The sequence below is a fragment of the Dermacentor variabilis genome, chromosome 10 (genome assembly GCF_050947875.1).
Source record: "Dermacentor variabilis isolate Ectoservices chromosome 10, ASM5094787v1, whole genome shotgun sequence".
Lineage (NCBI taxonomy): Eukaryota > Metazoa > Arthropoda > Arachnida > Ixodida > Ixodidae > Dermacentor > Dermacentor variabilis.
Window position 1 is genome coordinate 59,159,888 of NC_134577.1, and position 22,140 is coordinate 59,182,027.

The 22,140-nt window shown below is 48.9% G+C and overlaps 1 protein-coding gene across 1 annotated transcript; it reads right to left on the reverse strand.

Annotated features, from left to right (window-relative positions):
• Positions 1 to 2,004: 2,004 nt before the first annotated feature.
• On the reverse strand, positions 2,005 to 11,689 carry LOC142559819 (uncharacterized). The gene is made up of 4 exons (XM_075671490.1): positions 11,374 to 11,689; positions 8,225 to 8,497; positions 4,061 to 4,221; positions 2,005 to 2,233 (listed from the first exon to the last, which is right to left on the reverse strand). The coding sequence occupies exons 1-4, from the start codon at positions 11,671 to 11,673 to the stop codon at positions 2,005 to 2,007; spliced, it is 963 nt and encodes a 320-aa protein (XP_075527605.1). The 5' UTR covers positions 11,674 to 11,689.
• Positions 11,690 to 22,140: the final 10,451 nt, after the last annotated feature.

Below are 22,140 nucleotides of genomic sequence, written 5' to 3' on the forward strand. Positions count from 1 at the left end.
AACACTGTCCACTTCTCGAGACTTTGTTGCAGTATGCAGCGAACTGCTTCTCGAACTCCGGTCAACTCAGCTGCTGTAGACGACGTCCTGTGTCCTATCTTGAACCGTTGTGCGATCCCCATTCCTGGCACAGTGTAGGCCGCCGCGGAAGAGGTCTGTGTCACAGAACCATCTGTAAAAATATGTTCGTAATATCCATACATGTAAGTAATGTATGATAGCGCGAAATGCTTGAGGCCAGCAAGCGGCATCTTCGACTTCTTCGTTATTCCAGGGATGGAGAGCCTCACCGTTGGCTTTGCCAATGTCCAGAGTGGAACTTCGGGTATGTCATACGGTTCGAAGTCCGACGGCAATAAGTCTTGCTGGTATAGATTGTAGAGCCTGTATGATTTTATGAAACCGAAAATTTTACCGTTACCATAAATTAAAGCAAACTTCAGTTTTGATGAAAAAAAAAACCTAGGCTAAAAATTTTGTATTCAGAGTTTAAATCTCATTGATCCTAAAAGAAATTGTTGGATGGCAGCGCTAATCTTCCCGTCGCCATGCCCAGGTGTAGAGGCACATAAAGAAAACACATTTTGAACGGTTGGGCCAGATTGGTGCGCTATCCCAAGCGATGTGTCTCCAACACGAAACGCGCAAACCACTTCATTTTTCAGTCCAGACACATCCACCTTGAAATCACCGACAACGACCACAGGAGTAGCGTCAACGAAACTGACCCAAGTGTTGTATTTAAGTAGGAGCACTTGAAGTAGTGCTTACTGTCATTATGTCTTTTTGCAGTTCATTTAAACACTTGTTGTTCGCTTGCCGCATTATGCAAGGAAAAGCAGGTTCCTCTTCAGAGGCAACGCTTGCGACGAATTAGCAAGCCGTTTCAATTGCTTGTTTCGAAAACTCGAAATCGCGCAACACGTCGAGAAAGTTAATTTATTTAGTCCTTTTCTGAACATTGAAATGCGCAATGTTTGCGTGAAGGCTAAAGGTGGATTATCTTGTCGCCGATCCCAACTCCGCTGCTCCTATCCACCGTCCCGCTTATTTAGTATTAGTAAAAGCTGTCATATGTCCCTCTTCTCGGCACCGCATATCTGGGGAATGCGCAGGGCTTGTGCAGTATTTCAGCTTCGTGTACTCTGAATCACAGTATCTATAGGATGCCCAATGCCGAGAGTAGTTGTTCTTATAGGTAGAAGATATAGTAACATACGGCTGGTTACCTTGGAGCAGTGCTCCCAATGCAACGGGAAGTTATGCTGCGGTAACTGTAACCGAGGAATGGGCCCTTTAGTGTAACGTATGTGGCGCAACCCAACATGTAACGCAGCCGAATCACAAGCTCCGCAAAAAAAAAAGAGGCTAGAAAGAATGAACAAAAACACGTTTTATCACTTATGAGGATGTTGGATCAACGTCTTTATTTCCCATAATATGCGACAGAGCTGCAGACGACACGTTCAAGTTACATTAAAAAGTAAAATTGCAAATCATTCTGATGTATCCACGTCTGTAATTAGTATACATTTGGTAGGGGACACAAATGTGAGAAAGACGATATCATACGCGGTTATAAGTTCTGCCAAAATATGAAATAGAAACTCGCCATTAAAACAAGTCCTGTATTTTCCTGCTCTTACGCTTCACGGCCTGCACACCACATTCGCTCTCAGTGTTGCACTCAGGTCACGGACGATCGAGGTTAAGATGCGCGCAGAGTTGCATTCTAGCATCATCAGCACTGAACCCTCGAATTGTGACTTGCATTAAGAAGAAAGTGTGAAGCGAAGTCGAGGCGTACACGCATAAAGGATTATCTTTTAGGTCCAAACATAATCTAGAAATATAAAAGTTAAATCAGTAAGCTTTGCGAAACTAAAACGCGTTTCGGAAAAAAAGTGCACAATAGGGGTGTAGAGAGAAGCGATGGCTGCCGTAGCAGTATGTATGCATACGCGTAAAGTGGAAATGCGAGATCGGTAGGCCGTGAAGTCAACGCTACGTGAAGAAACGGCACTGGCTTAGATCGTCTTCTTCCGCGTGCCTCTTGGCGCAGCCGAAGACGGAGCCGAGGTCGGGCAGGCTGCGCACGGCCGAGTTGCAGCCGGTGCCGGTGCTGCAGAAGCGGCGGCAGTAGGTCAGAAAGAAGAGCTGGTGCGACGTGTAGCGCAGGGCGTTGCCGTACGAGTCGAGGATGTCCAGCGCCTCGACCGTTGACGAATCGCCACTGGAGGAGAGGGAAACGCACACGAACTAAATTAGCGCAATGGTACAAGTGGCGGCTTTTGCTTATCGGTACATACCCCGATTTTCCCCCAGTTTTCGTACCCTGGGAGGGCTTCGTAGTAGCCCTTCCAGCCCCGTTTCTCTCAGATAAGTTTTATTCTATATCTGTGGTAATTCTATTGGCTGTCTAAAGAGTACGGAAGAAGAGAGGATAGCTCTCCGTGGAAATAAATGTAGGTTCTGGTGAAACTTTCGAGTGTTAAGGCCCACGGTGAGGTCTCATGATCGTAAGGGCACAAGGACAGGCACACTAAAGCGAAGAAAAGTGACAGAGCGAAAACATTCAGGCTCACAAAATTTCGCTGCCTCATTCCTATTTGCATTTCCCCTCCTAACGTTTGTTCGACGTGAACCGTCTTTCAAAACGGTCAAAGGGGATCGCTTGCAGAAACCGATGTGGCGAAAAACATGTCGCAGCATTCTCGCTGATATCTTTGCAACCCCATGCAGTTAATTTTGGTATGATTGCGTAGAGAAAAGAAGTAACCGCTCGACCATGATGGTGTCACACGCGCAGATGATGTCGTTGTCAAGCCACGCGTGACCCAATTGGAGCTAAATTTAGCCTGGCGCGCGGTGCATTCAGAGGCTTAGCTAAGCAGTTACCTTTGTCTGTCCGAGCAGGAATGGTCCCGTTTGAGAGACCTCACTATGCCATAGTCGGTGTAATTTGTCAAACTCAAACTGACACTCATCAGAAATCTTAAAGGATACAAACGTGCAATACGTTCCACAAAATTTTACGATTGCTCAGATATAGCTTCTTTTGTTGTACACTAATGTAAAGTAATTTTACAATAAATTCTTGGGTTGCCGACTCTTGCCGAAACTGCGATCTGATTATGAAGCACGCTGTATTGTTGGTCTCTGAATCGCTTGTAACCATCTCTCTCTCTCTCTCTCTCTGTGTGTGTGTGTGTGTGTGTGTGTGTGTGTGTGTTTGTGTTTGTGTTTGTGTGTGTGTGTGTGTGTGCGTGTGCGCGCGCGTGTGCGTGTGTGTGTTTATGGGCACTTAAGAACGCGGACGTTCTTGCATTTCGCCCCATCGAAATGCGGCCACCGCGGCTAGGGTCGAACTTTTGTGCAACAAAATAGTTCCGATGTACAAATTAATTAAAAGGAACGTCGAAGCTTTTATGCTAGCTTTCGCCGTACTATTGCACCGATAACTTGTTTTATTTGACATAAGGGTTAGCGCAGCGTCTCAATTGTGTCGGTTCCCAATCAATGCGACATAAAGAACCGCGCATTGATTCGGAACCTGTTGTTGCTTTGTCCCGTGGGTAACGCCCCTGTCTTTAGAGCTACTAACGATTTTATTGGACATGACAGCGAGCGATAGCTACACGTGCGATGCGAAAAAGACAGTTGAAAAAGGCTTAATTATTTTAACCACTTTGGACGCAGAGAAATATCTGACAAGAGAATTGATGGCGACACATTTGAAAGTTTATTTAATGCACTTTTCTTGTCGTCTACGGCAGATACCATAATATTTACTTGCCACAAAAAAAGTCGGCAAACTTCACTGGTCCTCGCCAACGATTCGATCTTACCCCTTAAACGCGAGGGCGTTAGCCGTATGACGTCCAAACACCATTTATGCACAGCTAAAGATGCAAATTTTTGTAAAAAAAGTGAAGGTGCGACCCAGAACGTATGCAAGCCTACAAAGGACCTTGAAGAAATATGGCCGTGCGGACATTTGCCGCAATACAGAGGTGGAACTGCATAGACTTATTCACAAGGCGCACTGGGCGTGGCTTACCGCGACCAAGCGTTCTTGTAGGCTTCCCAGGCGACGCGAAGGCTGGCCACCTGCAGCATGTTTTCGCCGATGACGCTGCTGCACTGAAACCTGCGGTACAGCTGTCTCTCGGCACGCGGGCTCATCCAGGCCATGGCCTCGCCTTCGTCTATTCGAATGCCCTGCGAACGCATAGCGGGGGCTCATCGAACGTGAACGAACCTTTATGGCAAGGATGGGGGCCGAGTGGCCCAAGCAGGGGGTGAGCGTCGCTGGTGGGCATCATGACGCAAGCAAAGAAATATAAAAGAATATGTGCGCAAGCCTCCGGTCTAATCCCATACAGAGTTGATAGTTGACAGATAGTCCGCCTGAGGAAGCAAAACATCGTGGCACAGAAAGGCGAACAGGACCTGCGTTGAAAGCACGCCGGAACTGCTTACAATCCATGTAGCACGTTATGTCTTTTCATAAAAACGGAACAGTTTCTTCAATATTTGATCGAATGAGAGGCTAACACTAAAGGGGCAAAGCCTACCAAATGTTTCACAACTGCACTCGGCGACACTTCAATACAGAGTGCTTCACAAATGTACACAAAAGTCAACGTAGAGTTACAAACGACATAGACATCAAGGGGTCAATGTAGAATTCCCGTTTAACTATACAAAGAATTTCACGTATATAGCACTATGTGACAAAATGGACAAAACATTTGGCGCCCTTTGGCCATAATTGGCCCTTGCGCCACAGAACACTACATTCATCATCAGACAAAACATTCCAGCATCGTTAACTTTTCTTCGCCTCATACAGCTACGATACTATAGTATGAGATTTGAACACCAAGTAAAAAGCCGTAAACAAAATAAGGCATGCACGAAAGTAATAGCAAGGTGTGCAAACACTAAGCATTGAAACAAGCTCACCCCGTTTAACATCTAACTTGTTCTTTTTTCACTTTCTTGGGTGTTTCTAGTTTATCCCCTCTTGAAAATTGCACTGTCGTTGTCACGAGACAACAAAGTGATAAGCTGGCTCTGCGCAGAGTTGTTAACGAACGTATAACGGCAGCCTATTAACCATCGTTACCGCTAGAAATGGGCTTACTTTCGGTGCTTTTATGCTTTCACATATTTATCTCAAGACGTAGTAGTCCCGTACTGCGATATAATAAATTACAGGCGTGTCACTGGCGTGTCAAAGTTGCACTTGATATTAGTCGAACACAAATATGAAAACAACACAAGCTCCAGAGCATCTACCGTTGTTTGAGACATCGTTAACACAGCCTATACGTAGGATCAGAACACCGACAAGCTGAGAGCGTCTTCTGTATCTGCAGTGTTGCTGTCATTTTAAAGCTTACGCTGCCGAGCGGACCAAAACGCGAAAGTTTAGCCCTTTTTATTGAAGTGCTGGCAGCACTGTAGGCTAGTTTCGATGATATCACCAGTCGAAGTTTCATTTTTCCAGACTCCACAATCTTCTGGAAATTGTCAAATATAACAAATAAAGTTCAGTCGTCGTTTCAGACGGTCGATGATGTATGTTGCTAGTAGAAAAATTCCAACTAAAACCTTTAACAACGCGTAGAAAAACGCTCGATTAAACTGATCGCTTCATGTAGGCGCGGTAAGGAAAGAGTTAAGAAATATGCGTACCGTAGAGAAGTTCTACGAGCAGAGACCTTTATGTTTGCACTAAGTCTTTACGAACAGCAATTTTTGAGACCGAATCAAACGCGAATCGTATTGTGTAGGAACCGAATTGAAACGAATGTCAAATAGTTTTTCAGTCAATGAACAGCCTTTTTCTACATCAATACGAATCAAATTTCTCAGCCTAGTAATAACAAAATTAGCAAATGTATATCATAACACTGCACATTATGAAGGATGTTTTATTAAAACCACGTACGGAGCATTACAAAAAAAAAAAACGGCAGAGGGTTACAACAAGATAGAGGCTAGAAGTGGTGAACAGTGGGAGAACGAAAAAAAAAACACAGGCGCGAGGCGACAATTCCGATAGAGGATTTGTTCATGGCACGGTTCGCAGCGTTTGTGTAAATGAATGGAGCAAGACTAATAAGCATTATGTTCACATATATGTATACTGACTCGTCGAAGCATACGGGGTCAAAAATTATTATAACCGAGCTTAGAAAGGCAATATTAAAGGGCAGATAGCATCTGCAAACAAAAAAAATAAATCACCATAACAGGTTCACGTCACTGACCCAAGTGAAAAGATTATTTACGTTTTGGATGGAACCTCACACAAGTTCCTTGTTATCAATGCCTTTGCAACGGAAGGCACTGTGAACAAGGAGTCCACATGCCACAATTCGTGCTGATTCTCCCGAGTTTTTCGCTCTGGGCTCGTTCTATACGATTTTACGAAGGTTTAAGAAAAATAAATTCTGGTCCCAAAAATGTATTAAAGGTCTTAAAATAAGGACTGATGCAATATTGAAAAAACGAAATGTACGCACGGAAAAAAGAAATAGGTGATTGTACCTGTGTCGCCCTCTTGTGGCAGCATGCTTAGTTTAGATGGCAAAGCGCCATGTAAACCAGAGAGTACTTGCTTCGAGTTATGTATATAAAAAAACACAAAAAAGAAGTCCGTCAACAGGCGAGATCGACAAAAGAGTCGCTGAAAAAATAAAAAAAAATCTAAAAGCAAAGTTCTGATCGTAGGTATCTGCTTTCTAAAAAAAAAAAAAAACTCCGGTGCTAGTCTGCACCTATAAAGCTAAACAATCGTTAATAACGTCCGTATGTATCCCACAACCAGCGTGTGCTCGGGCAGGCTTGAAAATAAATGCGTGCTGTCCTCCCTCCCACTCCTTTTTCGCAGTTTGCGCGACTTTTACACACCTTAAAGTTCACACGTTTGAAGGCATGCACAGTACACACCTGTAGCACTGCCTTGTACACCAGTACACCTTGTAGCATACGGTTTCCTATTATAGAACGCAGCTCTTTTACGCGCTCGTTCCTGCTGCGAGCATCGGCGTCGTAACGGAGCGAACGAGCACAGCGAAAGATGAAAGAGCGAATGCAGAGCGGGAGAAAGACGCGAGCCGTGAACGGAGGTGACTAAAGCCCCTTAAACTTCGTAAAGTAGTGCCACTCTCCTCCTCCGCCTTCACTCCTCCTCGTTTCTCCTCTCTTTCCCGCTCCCTCCTCGACTATGGCGCCACCTACATTGCTCGAGCGTAGCAACGGCCCCAACATGCGCTCCTCGCCACTCCGTAGACGCTTCTCGAGCAAAAATGGCGCTGAAGCAAGGCGCGTGGGCCCACGTGATGCTATTAGGCCAATAGCGACACGGCGGCGGCCTCGGACAGAGCGCGCGAGGAGGAGGCGGCATTCTTCAAAGCGTGGCACTACTTTACGAAGTTTAAGGGGTTTTAGAGGTGACCAGTGAGAGCGGCCCGTTCAGTCACGTGCGCGCGGGAAACTGGTGTCGTGCGGATCCACCCGACCGCTCGATGCGTACTCGTATTTGGTCTCAGCCGGACCGCTCGTTGCGTAATAGTGTCTGCTAGCGTCAGCTCTCGCTCGCGCTTGCATATGGTTAGCTTTGCTGAGTCTCGTTCCCGCTTGTTTCGATTCTCATGGTTTGCGATTGTTTTGCAATCTGATTGTATGCGAGACGCGGAGGCTGTAGCACTTCCTGGAAGCCACGCGGTTCCAGCGATTACACTGGAACCTTCGATGAGTCATGCATAAAAGCCGCCGTGCTTGACCCGCACATCAGACTTTCGACGATTGCCGACCCTGCTATACGTGTCCGAGTCCCTCAAATTCTTTGCCTCAATATGTCGCCTAATGGAAACGCGAATACAGCTGCGCTCAAATTTCGCATTCTGGAGAATAGTAACCGTCGGTGGAATTTTTTTTTCGCTTGTACAATTGTACTTGTACTTCCACAATTGCACTTGCACTGTATTTTACTTGTACTGTACAATAATTGTACAATTGTGAAGGCAATGTGAACAAGTAACCCGCGTGGGGTTCTGAAACGTCGATTAGCTTCCGATTGGGTCAGTGACCGCAAGCTTTTTTTTTTCTTCTTTTCAACATGCCATCTCACTCGAACTGTCGATCTACGCGAAGCGTAGATCGACAGTTCTCGTTTGTCGAACACTCGTTTCTCGTTTGTCGAACTCACTCGTTTGTCGAACATTCTGAGCGCGGCTTCCAGGAAGGCAGTGGCCAGGCCTCCGAAGCTGGCCGCGCTCAGGACGCCGCCCCCGCTGTAGTCGGCGTAGAAGAGCGGACTGGCGGTCGCGGCGTGCGTCACTGTCAGCGTGTTGCTCAGGTAGCGGTACAGCAGTCCGCGGTACGGATTCACCAGCCGGCCCTCGCCCTCGTAAAAGCGCCACGCCTCGCCGCCCTCGGAGATTCGCTTCGTCGTCGGGGCGGTCAGGATGTCGATGAATTCCTGAAGCAGCGTGCGGGACGCGCCCAGTTTATAGATGCAAAGAAACCGGAGCACGTCTAGCTCTGTGGCATTTCGCTTTCTTTTCCGCGTACGCAGCAAATCCATTCATTGTACAAAATGAAGCATTTTAACGGTATGGTCATTCACATATTTCACATATTCATCATGTTTTTGGTAAATTTAACATTGGACCTGAAACTTACTTAACACACAGCATGTCTAGGCAAACTGGACACACATGTGCTCATACTCTTGAACCTTACTTTGCGCGCACATTTTTTTTATGTAATCTTTTTTTTCTTCCTCGGACCATAAAAGAATGGAATGCGTTACCGTTGGAAGCATTTCGTGATGGGGATAATTCTGACTCTGAGAGCTGTGTACCTTTCTGTTTATGACCACACAGTACGATATGTGGTGTTCTTTTTTCGAACTGTGTATCTGTTTGGATGTGTTTTGAACTGTTTGGTTGTGCTTTCCACTTTTGCTCAGTCCTGCTGACTTTTGATTATAATTATGTATTATACTGTCTTCTACCGTTTCACTGTGTTCTTTTGTGTTTTTCGAATTTCTTTCGTCAACTACTTTTGTTGCGCCCCCCCTGCTCGGTCTTTAGACCACAGTATGTTGTCAATAAAAACAAATAAAATAAAACTGGCACAGAGCTGCCCGCGGTGACTGAATAGCTGTGATGGCATAGCGCTGCTGCTAGGTACAAGGTGACGAGTTCGGTTCCTGGTCGCGGAGGCGCAATCCCAACGAGGGCGGAACGCATCAAAAGCGCTTGCATGCCGAGCTTCGAGAACGCGTCGTAAAAGTGCGAGGTCGTTAAGCCTGCCGGGGAGGCTTCGAGAAACACTGTCGGCACTGTTTAGTCTTGCATATGCACTGAAATATCCGACAAAGTTAAAAGGAGCATTGCCACCGCCGGTAACTCAGTTGTTAAGCACCTTTTCCGCGTAATGCGCAAGGTGTCGGTTCAGATCCCACATCCTACAAGTTATCTTTTCGTCCCCTTCCGTTTCCCAATTACCTTGTTATTTCTACATTTCAATTAAGCGTAACAATAATGTCCCCAGCGCTTTGTCTGTCTTCATTGTCTGTTATTGATAGCGACTAACATATTATTGATAGTGATTATTGTCTTCATTGATAGCCATTAATAAATAGATATGAGGTCCTCAGATATTATTCTCGCCCACTAGCGTCACTGGTGCGACCGAGCGAAGTCGTACGCGCTAAGTGCGCTTTTACACATGTCGGATTCAGGAACATTCCCTATATTTAACATTTTACATCGAAGCTGTATATGGCATGTGTCCGTCCGTCTGTCGCCTGTACGCCGAAAACTCTTCCGGCGTAAAACCACGCACATGCGCGAAAAAATAAGAAAGGCGCGAAATTGGCTGCGTCAGTAGTGACGTCGTTGCTCTCCGTCGCAGCCGAGCGCGCACGCAGCAGTTTCTCTCCGGTGATAGTTTCTCTCTGAAATGGCTAGGCCACGCGTCATGCGTACTCCTGAGGAGCAGGCAGCTTTCGATCAGCAGCGCCGTGAGCAGAACCGGGAACGCCGTGCCGGTCGCTGCAACCCGGGCACAAGAACAGACTCGTGCAGCCGTGCTCAAGCAGCGACTACGTACCGAGTATCTAGCAGCCTACCAAGCCGTTGTTTAAATGAACCATAGGGATAAACCCAGTGTGATAAACACCGGCGACGCACGATTCAGCTTCGCTGGTTAACCACCCGTACGGAGTGCATGGGCGGTAATTTTTGTAGGATTTGTCTCATTTCTGTGCCATCGGCGTTTGCATGGTTTTACGAACGACTCTATATTGTGGATACTTCATGAGTACCTACGAGTGCATCAAGAAACACAGACAGCCGTAGCACAGACGCTTAGAAACATGGACGTTCTAATGCTCTAAGCACCAGTCCTGTAAGCTAGATGTCTTTCTGCTTCAGTCTACTGTCCCTTTATTCAATACACACGACGAATTTGAACCGACTAGCCCCGCCTTCACAACTTGCGTGTATCGTCAAAGGCTTCAAGAACTTACAGCTCACAGCTCAAGAACAAGCGCAATCGACATGACAACACATCGTTTAGGGCACAGCCCACGCTGATGCCTGTAGCTCGGCAACAAATCGCTGGTTCGAATTCCGGGAGCAGCGGCTATACTTTGAGACGGGTTAGGTGCGAAAGGGCTGGCGTTCTGATACTTTAATGCCCGATATTCAATCCCAGGTGGATAAATACAGACGTAATAGTAGCCTTCTCCAATTAATTGCAATAAATGAAGTTCGTGGGCATTGAAATCCTAGAATGAGTACTCGCAAGTCTCAGAAATAAAATAATATTACTGTAAATACCTTTCTTTAGGTACCACTTTCAGCTCAGTTTCCCAGGAGGTGCGTTTGTCATGGCGTCATAACGCGAAAGTTGGTGCCACGTGCAAGAAGAACAGAGTGACGTTTCGGCACTCGCTTTGGGATTGTTCGGTCATGTGCTGTGCTGCTATAGCGGGCCGCCAAGCAAGTAGAAGAATATTTATAGCAGACGACTGAGCGACCTAAATAGAGTGCGGTGATGTCACGACAGATAAGTCTCAGGACTGCGAACCTATACTGAGAGACGTTCTTAGAACAGCTGGCATAAATGTATCTATGTTAAATTATTTGTGTCGCTCTAAGGCTTACTAATACGTCCTTTAAGATTTCAAAGCCCAACACCTTGACTTAGCGCAAAAAAAAAACGAAAAAAGAAAGAACTCGACAACACTATGTCAGTATTCCTTTAAGGCATCCCGAAGGCATCCTTCGTACGGCGTCCGTGTGCACTGCGTCCGCTCATTCGCCATCGCTCACTCAGTCCTACCTTAGCGGAACTCGACCAGACTTCGGACAGCGCGCCGCTGCTCGCCTCCTCCGGCTCCTGCGAGGTCACCACGCTCATCTCGCCCAGCCTGCGGACCATGGCGCGCCGCGTCGTCTCGTCGGTCCACGAGGTCGCCCCGACGGCCCGGCGGACGTCTCCGAGCAGAGCCCGCAGGAAGTCGTCTACGGCGCGCCTTTCGTCGGCCGCGGTGACGTGCGCGACGCTGCCGTACAGCGTGGGCCCGAACCAGGCCGCGGCCAGGTCGAAGCAGTTCGCCTTCTTCAAGCTTCCCGATTCCATCTGCGCGTATCGCCGTATATATAGCCTCTCGCAAACCTTTCACGAGAGGCTGGCCACGCGACTCGTTTTTCTTTAAAAGTGAATGGCCTTCCATTGCCTTTCCTTCGTCGGTTTTGCACGGTGGCCAGGCTTTCTTTACCGCCCACAGAAAGACGCCGGTGCAAAGGGTATATATATACTGGGTATCGCCCAACCGAGCTACACGGGAGGCGTCCGCCGTCGAACGCCATCTATTATCGCTCGTTGAGAGGCACGTAGCAAAACAAAAAAAAAAGGAAGTTTCGCTTTAAATGCTTAAAATTCATGCGCACGTCATTCAATGCATCATCGCCAAGGGACTATATACACCGCGCCACGTCCGAACAAGACAACTCGCACGATAGAGGCGGAACAGGGCAATCTGTCTGCAGGATTCTATAGATGCCAGCGAACTTCTTACGAGCGCGATACATCGGGGCTCCGTTATACCTCGTTCCCTCCGATCAGCAGGCGAGCCTTGCTGGAGGCCATCACGGCGCACAGCTGGGCGAACCACCAGGCGATGTGCTCCATGAGCCGGTCCTTGCCGAAATTGCCCAGCAGCTCGTCCAGGGCGACGACGAACCGTCCGCTCTCGACGTAGACGCGGCTGCGCTCGTGGATCCCCGAGGCGTTGAAGAAGGACAGGAGGAACTGGGCGAGCGGGATGTCGTCCAAGTGGCTGAAGAGCGACTCGAGACGGCCGACCGTCGTGTCGACGGCCTCGCGGCCGGTCTCGTTGGCGACGGCCGCCAGCGCCGTCAGCACATCTCGTTCGGTCCTTAGGTGCCTGTCGGCGGTCGCCGCGTCGGGGACGGGCACGCCGTAGAGGCTGCGCGGGGAGTTGGATGCGCGCCGGTAATGTGCCCAGCCAGGCTCATGAACCAACTCTTCGTGGACAGCCCCGCACCTTTACCGATTTGTTTATCGCGCTCTATACCGGTGGGCTATAATGTGTAGTGCACAGCGAAGAAGACGAATAAGATATAAGTGCGGTTGACAGATTTGCAGTCAAAGTAGGAAATCAATGTTTAAACACGCTTCTATTGGTAAGCATATTTACCCGGGCTCATTTGTTCGGTTATGTTTCTTTTGCTGTTTTTTTAGTTAATGGTTTGTTCGCTCATTCTCGCGCGCGCGCGTGTCTCACAAGGGCACGATGAGGGCCTGTGGTTAAATAGCCAGAGTCTAGAAAGGCATAAAAAATGTTACTTTAATATAGCGACCAGACGCTCAAAGGTGTCGCACTGTATCTAACAAAAATAGCAGACCCGAGCCGGTATTTACAGAGCTTTTCGTTTTTAACTTGTTTGCCATAGGCATGGTGCACCTTGGTTAATGTATGTGCAAGAAAACAATTTGCTGTATTTTTTCCTTATGAACAGTTCTTGCATAGGAACTTTTGTCTTTTTTTCTGTGTAAGCGATTACGCGCGCAGGTTTCCCGTGCTTTCAGCCGGACTCTCGCTTGTTCTACTTGTATATATACCTGTGTATGTCTTTGTAGTACGCCCTGCGTCCTTCGTTCGCGTCGAGCGCGTCGACCAAGCCCAACCAGGCGGAGGCCATATCTGCCCTGCGTACCACCAGCATGGGCGGTATCGGTTTTTGACGCCTGCGTTTCAACACGGCTATCTGGAGAAAAAGAAGACGTCGTGGAATATCAGCCGAGCGTATGTTAGCACTCCTTCAATGCATGCGGTAATCGTAAAGAAATGGTTTCGAAACCTTTCTTGAGTACTCGACGTGAAGCTCAGTGGAAGGCTTGCTGCCTCATAGTTCATTCCATAACGGGTAGCAAGACTCGTCAGACGAAACGTGCAAAACAAGGCCATGTACCCAAAGCATGATACACGAGTATTTCTTTGCGTCCCGTAACCCACCGCAGGGATGCACGCAACCACCGCAGCAGGGAGTCGAACCTACGATCTCGTGCTCCGAAGCACAATGGCATGGCCAGTGAGCCACGGCGGCGAGTAATTTGTCTTGTACCTCTCTGTTTCAGTTGACCTTCATTCGTAGTCTGCGTGCGCGTGCTGCCATTGTTCTCCGCATTCACCCTCGTTCTGCCCTCGTTCTGCTCGAGATAAAGGCACCGAGTCACCACGGCCGGGTGATTTGGAAATTCATTACGTTTCGAGAATCACTGTTCGCACGCTTCTTAGGTGTAGTAACAGGGGCCAACAGGCCGAACCAAGAAGGCGCCGAAAGGCGCTGAACCCTTACTGTGAACTTCTTGTGTGTTTCGGCAAAGGAACGGCACCGCGATGACGGCTTGCTCGACAGCTATATAGCGTACAGCGTAAGCTTACAAACGGGACGCATAAAAGAAGAAAGGCAACGCAACATCTGACACCGTGCGATCGTGTTGCCTCCGCCATGTCTTTCTGTCATGCATAGGCAGATCTCAGAGCGCGAAACCTCTATTGACTTGCCTGACACCACAGATCCAGGCCCCAAAGCACGTCCAGCCGCATGAGCACTTCGAACGGGTGGGTGTCCGGCACCGAGGGATGATTCGCGTCGTACGGCCACGGGATACCCAGGCGTGCCGCGAAATCGCGCACGCTGAGAAGGCTGTGCGGGTCATCGTCCTTCTGGGCGATACACTTGCGCAGGAACGCCGATACGACCTTGCGCTGCGCGCCCAGTGCGCCTCCCTAAAGACGGGAGGGGAAAATGCGTCATTAGAGAGTTTTAGGGGACGCAAGCAGCTTGCGTACGCGAGGACTAGGGGCCATGGTACTGCGCATGCGCTCACGCCTACGTTAGGGTCTGCACATGCGCAGTACCGTCGCACCAGGACTAAGGGCCACGGTACTGCGCATGCGCGGAACACTACGTCGGTTTCTGCGCATGCTCAGTACCGTCACCCCCAGTTCTTGCGTACGCAAGCCGCTTGCGTCGCCTAACCTAAATCTCGCTATTATTCACCCGTCCAACGGGTGAGGCCGAAAGGAGTTTGGCTGTCTCGTAACCTATCAGTTTCACAGGGGTGTTAAGTAAATAGTAGCGCAATCAGTGCACACGACTCGTACCGCTAGACCCCTGGTTGACTTCCCGCTCAGATTGCGCACGGATTTCGGTGGATTTGCCTTAGAACCACGTTTGCGCGCGTTGCTTGCCTGTTTAGTTAGCAACAAAGCCTAAGTGCGCGTCTTCCGCGGCGACGCAACTGGGGAAAAAAAAATGGGAAAGAAATGTGGAGTTTACTGAAAGTGAACGTTAGCACCACCTGCCATTGCTACAGTGGGATGCGCCTCACACCGTAACGGTGACAGACGGGAGCACTGTTTCGTTGCGTAAGAACACTATTCGTTACTGATCTTGTTACGGTGCATTTAGACAGGACCGTGTTCGCAAGAGGGAGGAGGATGTGGTAGACTGCCTCCTGGAGCTGTGACCTTTGTGCCAGCCTGCGCGATTACCACTAACTTTTCGCCATGTAAATAGTTGTACATACATTTGTGCATCGGGCTTCCTTTCCTTAAGATTATTATTATTATTATTATTATTATTATTATTATTATTATTATTATTATTATTATTATTATTATTAATACACCAAATATACCCACGTATTATTGGCCCAAGACGACAAAGACAGGGGAGCTTGAACCCCCCTCGGGTGTAGTCTCACCGCGTCCAAAGCCTCAGATGTGGCGTCCCCAGTCAGCGACTCCGTGGCCCTCAGCGCCCAGGCCAGAGTCATCTGTCCAGCAAGGTTCGAAGCCATGGGGCTAGATGGCGACCAGAGGGAGCAGACGTGGGCGTCCAGGTCCACGCAGGGGTCTCTTCGTCTGTTCAGACTGCGGCGGAAGAACGAAGCGTGCTCTTGGCAGCCAGCCGTCACGCATGCGCGGGTCGCCAGCGCCCCTTGACCCTGAAGTGCGCCCGACGGCGCGGAGCGGTAGAAGTAGTAGACCGCTGCCAGAGCACACGCCACGCCCACGGACAGTGCCAGCAGAGCCAGGGCTCTCGAGGAAACCGCTGGGCATTGCCGTCGCTGGAGCCTGACGCGTTGTGGCTGCAGAAGGGAGCTCACCACGCTCGCCTGCGGGACGATCACGAAAAAAAAAAAAGAACGGACATGCTCGAAAGTTGCACGCAAGCCGGAAAGAAAAACCCGCGCGGGTTTCTAGGAAAGAAAGCTCTGCGGTTGAAGAAAGGTTCGTCGGGGTCCAGGTGATCGAATTCGGGAGCAACGAATTTGCATTCTATAGCATCCGAGTTAACCCGAAGACTTGCAGACTGCCAGAGGGAGGCCCTGCTAGTTCACCACTCAAAGCACAGGAGCACCGAATCTAAAGGGGGAGAAAGTGTGTTGTAGTCAAACCGATGTGCTATTTGCTTGAAGTACAGCTGGAAATGGTTACCAGTTTATATTGCCCACAGGTAGTGATGCCACGATAACAACTTAGTTGATAACCTGCGCTGCCAAAACCGGCGGTGCGGTCCCTGCAATTTTAGGGAACCTACATTCGCGCGAGGCTTCCTATTCAATTTGTCACTACAGCAACCGACGTGACTTATTTGTTCCTCTGCAAACAACGCTTGCGACTGAATTGTAGACGGCTATTGGCGGCGAGGAGCTACGGAGTCGCCATCTATCGGAAGCGCCTCGCTGGCGTAGTATGAGGGATCACGTGGCGCGCTCCTCATAGGTTTTGCTGTCAGCGCTCACTGAAAACACCACCCGCGAGCTCTCCCGGACATTTCTGTAAGTACTTTCGAAACGAGAGAAGTTTCTTACTGTCTAAATAATAATCTTGGGCAAACTGAAAGCACACAATCGTTTACAGACGCTATCTCTTTACCGAATACGTACAGTGAACGCCACTGCGCGCAGTCGCCGCGATGGAGTCTCCCGAACCGGCTTCTTGCGTGAAAGGTAGGTAAATGCTGAGAGCAAACTATCTGAAGTATGTTCTTATAGTGCTTGTATAACTAAATGGAGCGTAATAGAATGAAGCCTCAATGCAGCGATCGCGCAGATTCGCAGCGACCGACTGCGCGTCTGCATGCTTGTCCGCGCACTGTTTCGCTTTCTCCGCGCGCGCGTTTTGGCACCGTGCCATGAGCTTTAGGCCGCAGAATATGAGCATTTGACAGTATACAAGCAACCATTGTTGCGTGGGCGCTATCAGAGCTGTTCAAAAATAATTTCATTGTAGAGTCTTCGACGCCTACGGGGACTGTGATGTGCCGTCGCGACGATTCAATCTTTTTTTTCTACTAAATTCTTTGACCTTTCAATACTATTTCTCGAGTTGCGTCGCACTGTGTTTATAGGTGTTCTCAGCGTGCATTCCCCGCTGCTCCTTTTTTGTAATCCAGTGCATTAATTCATAACACAAACATGACCATATGCCATGCTTTTTTTAAATGTGCTTCTTACCGCTGCCTTTCCACTCCACTGAACTTGCCAGTATCTACAGCATCGACAAGTTCATAGACCAAACCGTCATGACATTAGTCGGGCAGCGGACTCGGGCGAGCGTCTCAGTGCGCGTTTCCTGAACATAGCAGACCGGGCGCCGTAGCAGAAATCTTCCTCGCGTCTGTGCTTGCTGCATACCCGAGTTGTAGCGGATGACTGTTTGCCGGTTTTATGTTTCGCGAGCCAAGCTTCACACAGCTTCTTGTCCTGCGGCTACGTGTGAATAAGGCTGACACCGTGCTCCGTCGCGTGCGTCCGACATTGCGGCACCGAGCAGTAGCCTACCATGTTGTGCGCCTTCAGAGGCAGCCACTACCTATTGTAGTGCTTTCAAGCGTTGTAAAGGAGACACTCGAAGCGGGAAAATCTCGCCACTAAATGAGGACCGCAGCGTACGAGGGAATTTAAACTCTCGTTTTCAGCTCGTTTCGGCGCGCCCGAAGCAGCCGACGCGGCCGCTATGTCCACGTGATCCCTCCTAGCACGTCACGCCGACGGTGGCGCCAGCTTTTCCAGTGGTGGAGCTCGAGGCCAATTTCAACGTGCGCGCGCATGATGATCTTGTGGAACTTGACGCCAGCGCATCGCTTGCTTACGCAATTGAGACTGTTGATGTTTAGGCACTTTCCCGTCACTTTTACTCCGAACACATTGATTTGCGCCGCTTCTCCAATTGCTGTTTCGGCGTTGTCGGATGGTCTCCATATTTTGTGCCTGAAGTACTCGAGCCCACTCGTGCCCGCTCAGAGAGTTTTGTCGCCGCTGTTAAACGCCCGTGCGCGAGCGTTTGAATTCCAACTGGTGCTAACCTATAAGTGAGCAACTGGAGACAACAACACCGCCAGGTGTACTCTACTCTCTTGTTCTTCTAGTCCGCTCCATGCAATCCCCTTTCTCGCCCACAGCACCTTTCATAATAGGAGACTGTAGACAGCGCGAGGAAATGCAAATGAAGAAAGGAATAGCTACGACGAGGATTGACTTGTCACCTATCGCGAGTTCCTTTGTAGGACTGTTTCTTCGCCTCTTTTTGGTGCTGACCCGCGTCCTCCTGCAGTCTCAGAGCGAAGCACCTTATAGACCTAACCGACGTTCCTCACTCCTTCTCCTGATTTCTAGCTACTTGGAAGTTTCTGTGACATAGTAATTCTCCTTGGGCGTGTTCGGCGCCTGGAGACTTGTCATGTTGCGAGTCGGTGTCCGTCGCCGCATATCCCGCCGCAAGGAAGGTGTGCGCCGCACAGAAATAAAGAAAAAAAAAAGGGGGGGGGGATTTGTTCCAGAACTATCAGCGCCGCCGAGTCTGGGTACTGCCAGTTAACGTTCCTTGTGAAGATGTGCGTGCACCTGTCTCTGGTTCCGCGGTGAGGAGCAGCGCACACAAGCAGGAGTAGCTCGTCAGTGCTTATCCTTGTCCCCCCCCCCCCACCTTAATAGAGCGCTGGTCCGCCTTCAATATAAGATTCTTATTCAGTGCACCTTATCATGACTATATATACGCTCTAAAACAAAATTGCACCCTTTGGGTTGTGTCTTGACACACAACAATAAATGTCATCTGTCTTGTCCGCATTTCCATTCTTTAACGCTGCGAGCCCGGTATACTTCCCAGTAACGAACGGCATGCGCGTTATCAGCATGACATAGCGTTCCCGACAGGAAAGCAGCGGGCGCGGCGTTTTCAGGAAAGGAAACGCAAGCAAGGCAGATGACGATTATCGTTGTGTGGCAGGTATACATACACCTAAGAGGGTGTACCCTTGTCTAAGAGTGTATATATGACGACACTTTTTTTTTCGGAACGAGATCCAACACTGCGAGTGCCAGTGGTGCCTCACCCCACTGCGCAGTGGGGAGCGGCTCGGGGTCCCCTTTCCCGCGCTCTCGGCCTCCTCCGGGTACTGCGACGTCAGCACGGCAGCGGGCGCCGACGTGGTGGACACCGACGTCGCCACCGCTGGCTTGCTCGGAGAGGCCGCGGCCGAAGCGGGAAGGACACGCCTGTGGTGCCTCAAGTGATGCATGCCGCGTTCCGACCTCGCGCCTCTCCTTGTCGGCTTGTTTCTGCCTCCGCGAGACGGAGAATCGCTCTCGCTGCCGGTCTTCTTTCCTGGGGGAGGGGAGCCGGGGCTTCGCGGCATGCGAACCGGCGACCTTGGGCGAGAGGAGGAGCCAGGGGGCGAGTGCCGTGACGATTTGGGCTCGACGTTCAGCAGCGAAGCGGCGGCTTTGAGATCCATGGCTTCGCTACCTGCGTCGCTATAAGGAGGCGCTTCACTTGAGCAGTTGAGCAGCTCAGTCTCTTCTGAGCAGGTCCAAGGTCCATCTAAATTAGGCAGCGCAGCTTGGAACAAAAAGCGTGCAAAAAAAAAAAGAACTATTTCCACAGATGTCAGTTAGTGGTACACGATGGAATCGCCACTAGTTGAGGAGGGAACAAACAGTAAAACTAGGAAACCGATGTGAAAATTTTTTTTTTCGAAATTTTAAACCACAATACTATCGTAATAGTGAATATTCCGTTTCAAATATTTTTGCTGTACTAGAGCAACAAATGTTATTCTTCTTGTATTTCACAATTTATTAGTTCGTTCTTGGTGACCCCTACCTACCAATGTTTCTGGCACAAGACTTGGCAAGACTGTACAAGACAGCTGTTATGTCGTGTGAAATGGCGTTCTATTTAACGCGGCGCCTACGTACGAGCTCTTTTATTTTCTTGCGTATTTGTTCAAAGCGTGGCGTGCGCTTCACTTCAAATGTTACGTGACCTAGCGCGCGGCATTCATTGGCGAAAGGGGCGAGTTCAGGCTTTTCGCTATTGTGCAAGAATTCACGCGACGGCATCCGACGCGCTGTGTCTCATCGTGACGATAAATGAGGAACGCTCCGCGAAAAACGTCGTAATATGTTCGTTCACTCTCCGTAACGCCGGCTCTGCAATAGCCCTTTCAGCCGCGAATTATATAGTGGGTTGTCGATAAAGATAAATGTGTCCAAGGTGCATAAGTTTATTCCAAAGCGCTGCTAAATCAATCGAAAGAAATTCACTGTGGTACGGTAATGCTTTGCGCATATTCTAGTAAGTGCTCATAATTAACAAGTAAATAAACTTTGGTTTGTTGCACGGTCACTTGCGTTGCGTCTTTTCACGAAAAGAAACTGAATCTCAGGCTCGAAGCACGTGCTGTTCATTATTAGCTGCAAGCGCTCGGAGAAAAAAAAAAAAAAAGAAACTATTATTTCACGAGAGCATGCCGGAACGCGCCACGTCGAACATCCTGTCAAACATATGCTAGTGCCTTTGACACTGGGTGCAAGCACAAGTAGCATCATCATCGGGACGGAGGACAGCCGCCGGACGCGCAAGTGCGTCGCCAGAGCCTTGGGCGTGGGTTTCGAAGTAGCCGCAAACATTCGGGGCTCAAGAGCGAGAAGAAAACCGAGACGAGGGTCGGATTCCTGAGTGCCGTATACGCTAAAAAAATGAAGGGTCAAACAAGTGTCGACGCGCTAAGCAAGACATGGTTGACGTAATTGCGCGCGAACAATACGATACGATTAAGATACGAATTGAGTGCACGCGTTAAACAAACCTAGGTGGCACGAATTAATTCCAGGATCCTCCATATCGGCGTTGCTCATAATCATGCCGTGGCTTGGGCACGTAAAAACCACATAATTTAATTTGAATAAATCTGCAGAACATATATTCCTGCACACCGTCTGTAGTCGGTACCATCGGACGGTCTGCAGAAAGGGACATGGGGGGGGGGGGGGGGGGGGTATAGTTGAACGTGTGCATGGCAGCAAGGTTGTAAATTGTATAGGCTTCTTGAGTGGGTGGGCGCGTGCTCGGGTGGACCGTACATCGCGATTTCCTAAACTGACTTCGTCAATCGAAATTTGTTGGCCTTCTGATAGATGTCGCACAACGATATTCCGGTCTTGTCTGTTTCTGCGCATATGTGCATCCTACGTTTCCTATATACCCATTGGTGCCATTTCTGTTTCCGTAAAAGTCAATTTCCACTTAATTGCGACTAATCTCTACGGTTTCACATTCATTGATTATCGTGCTGTCCTGCAGACCTGTGCCATATTTGAAGTTTTTTTTTCTCTCTCTCTCATTATGTCACTAGGGCCCGCTCCCAGCTGTACGCAAGCGAGAAATTTTGAAAGTCGCGGCTGCGCACAATGCCGTTCACGTAGTTGTCCCATGTCCCTCCCGCGAATGCGTCGCCTCCTCTGTTCTTAACGCCGCTGACAAAGAACTGAAGTCACCGCTTACCTGTCAACGATGAGGAAGGATGAAACGCTGCCGGCTGTATCGGCTTTGTTCACGTCTTCTTATCGCAATTTCACGTGGTCACGTGCACATATGACGGCATAAAACTGTGACGCACACCCACTACGGGGGATGTGCACAAAGCGAAGTGCACGCTTCCCTTCCTCGAATTTAGTTATTTTCTCACCGCAGCCTCAGCACCGTACACCAATGTGACGTCACGAATTTTTAAGTATTTTATCGTATATTTGGGTTCTTTGGCGCAACAAACCTTCAAGGGAAATGTTTGTATTGTGTCTTCGTTTAGAAAGCATTGTGCAGTTCTCCTTTGCCGATAAACGTTTGTCTAACTCGGGTAGACGTAGTAAAAAAAAGAAAAATGAACATCACGTACCAGGCACAGCTGGTGCGAGAACTTCAAGGTGATGTCACGGACCATATTTCGCTTTTGTCGCTTCTCTGCATTACCAAATCTCCTCCCCCGAAAGCAGTGGCCGCATTGCTGTTGTACAGCATAATTTACCGAAATACCTTACCTAAAGTAGTATAGATTGACATATTTCGGGCTCTCTTCAATATTTTTATCAGTTAAAGTGAAGGTCCTCCAGGACCTCTAAATCCCAGAAGAAAATGCTGAACTGCCGCTTCGAACATTTTCAGCTAGCAAAACATATGTGTCATCGAAACTTCAAAACTTTACAATTAAACAAATTTAGGGGTTT

Bases quoted from the DNA above. Each gene is read 5' to 3' on its own strand.
- LOC142559819 (XM_075671490.1), bottom strand. From the start codon at position 11,673: ATGGAATCGGGAAGCTTGAAGAAGGCGAACTGCTTCGACCTGGCCGCG. The intron at 8,498-11,373 runs GTAGGACTGAGT...ACGCTGCTTCAG, and splicing joins TCTGGTCGAGTTCCGCTAAG to GAATTCATCGACATCCTGAC. The intron at 2,234-4,060 runs GTAAGCCACGCC...CCTCTCCTCCAG, and splicing joins TACAAGAACGCTTGGTCGCG to TGGCGATTCGTCAACGGTCG.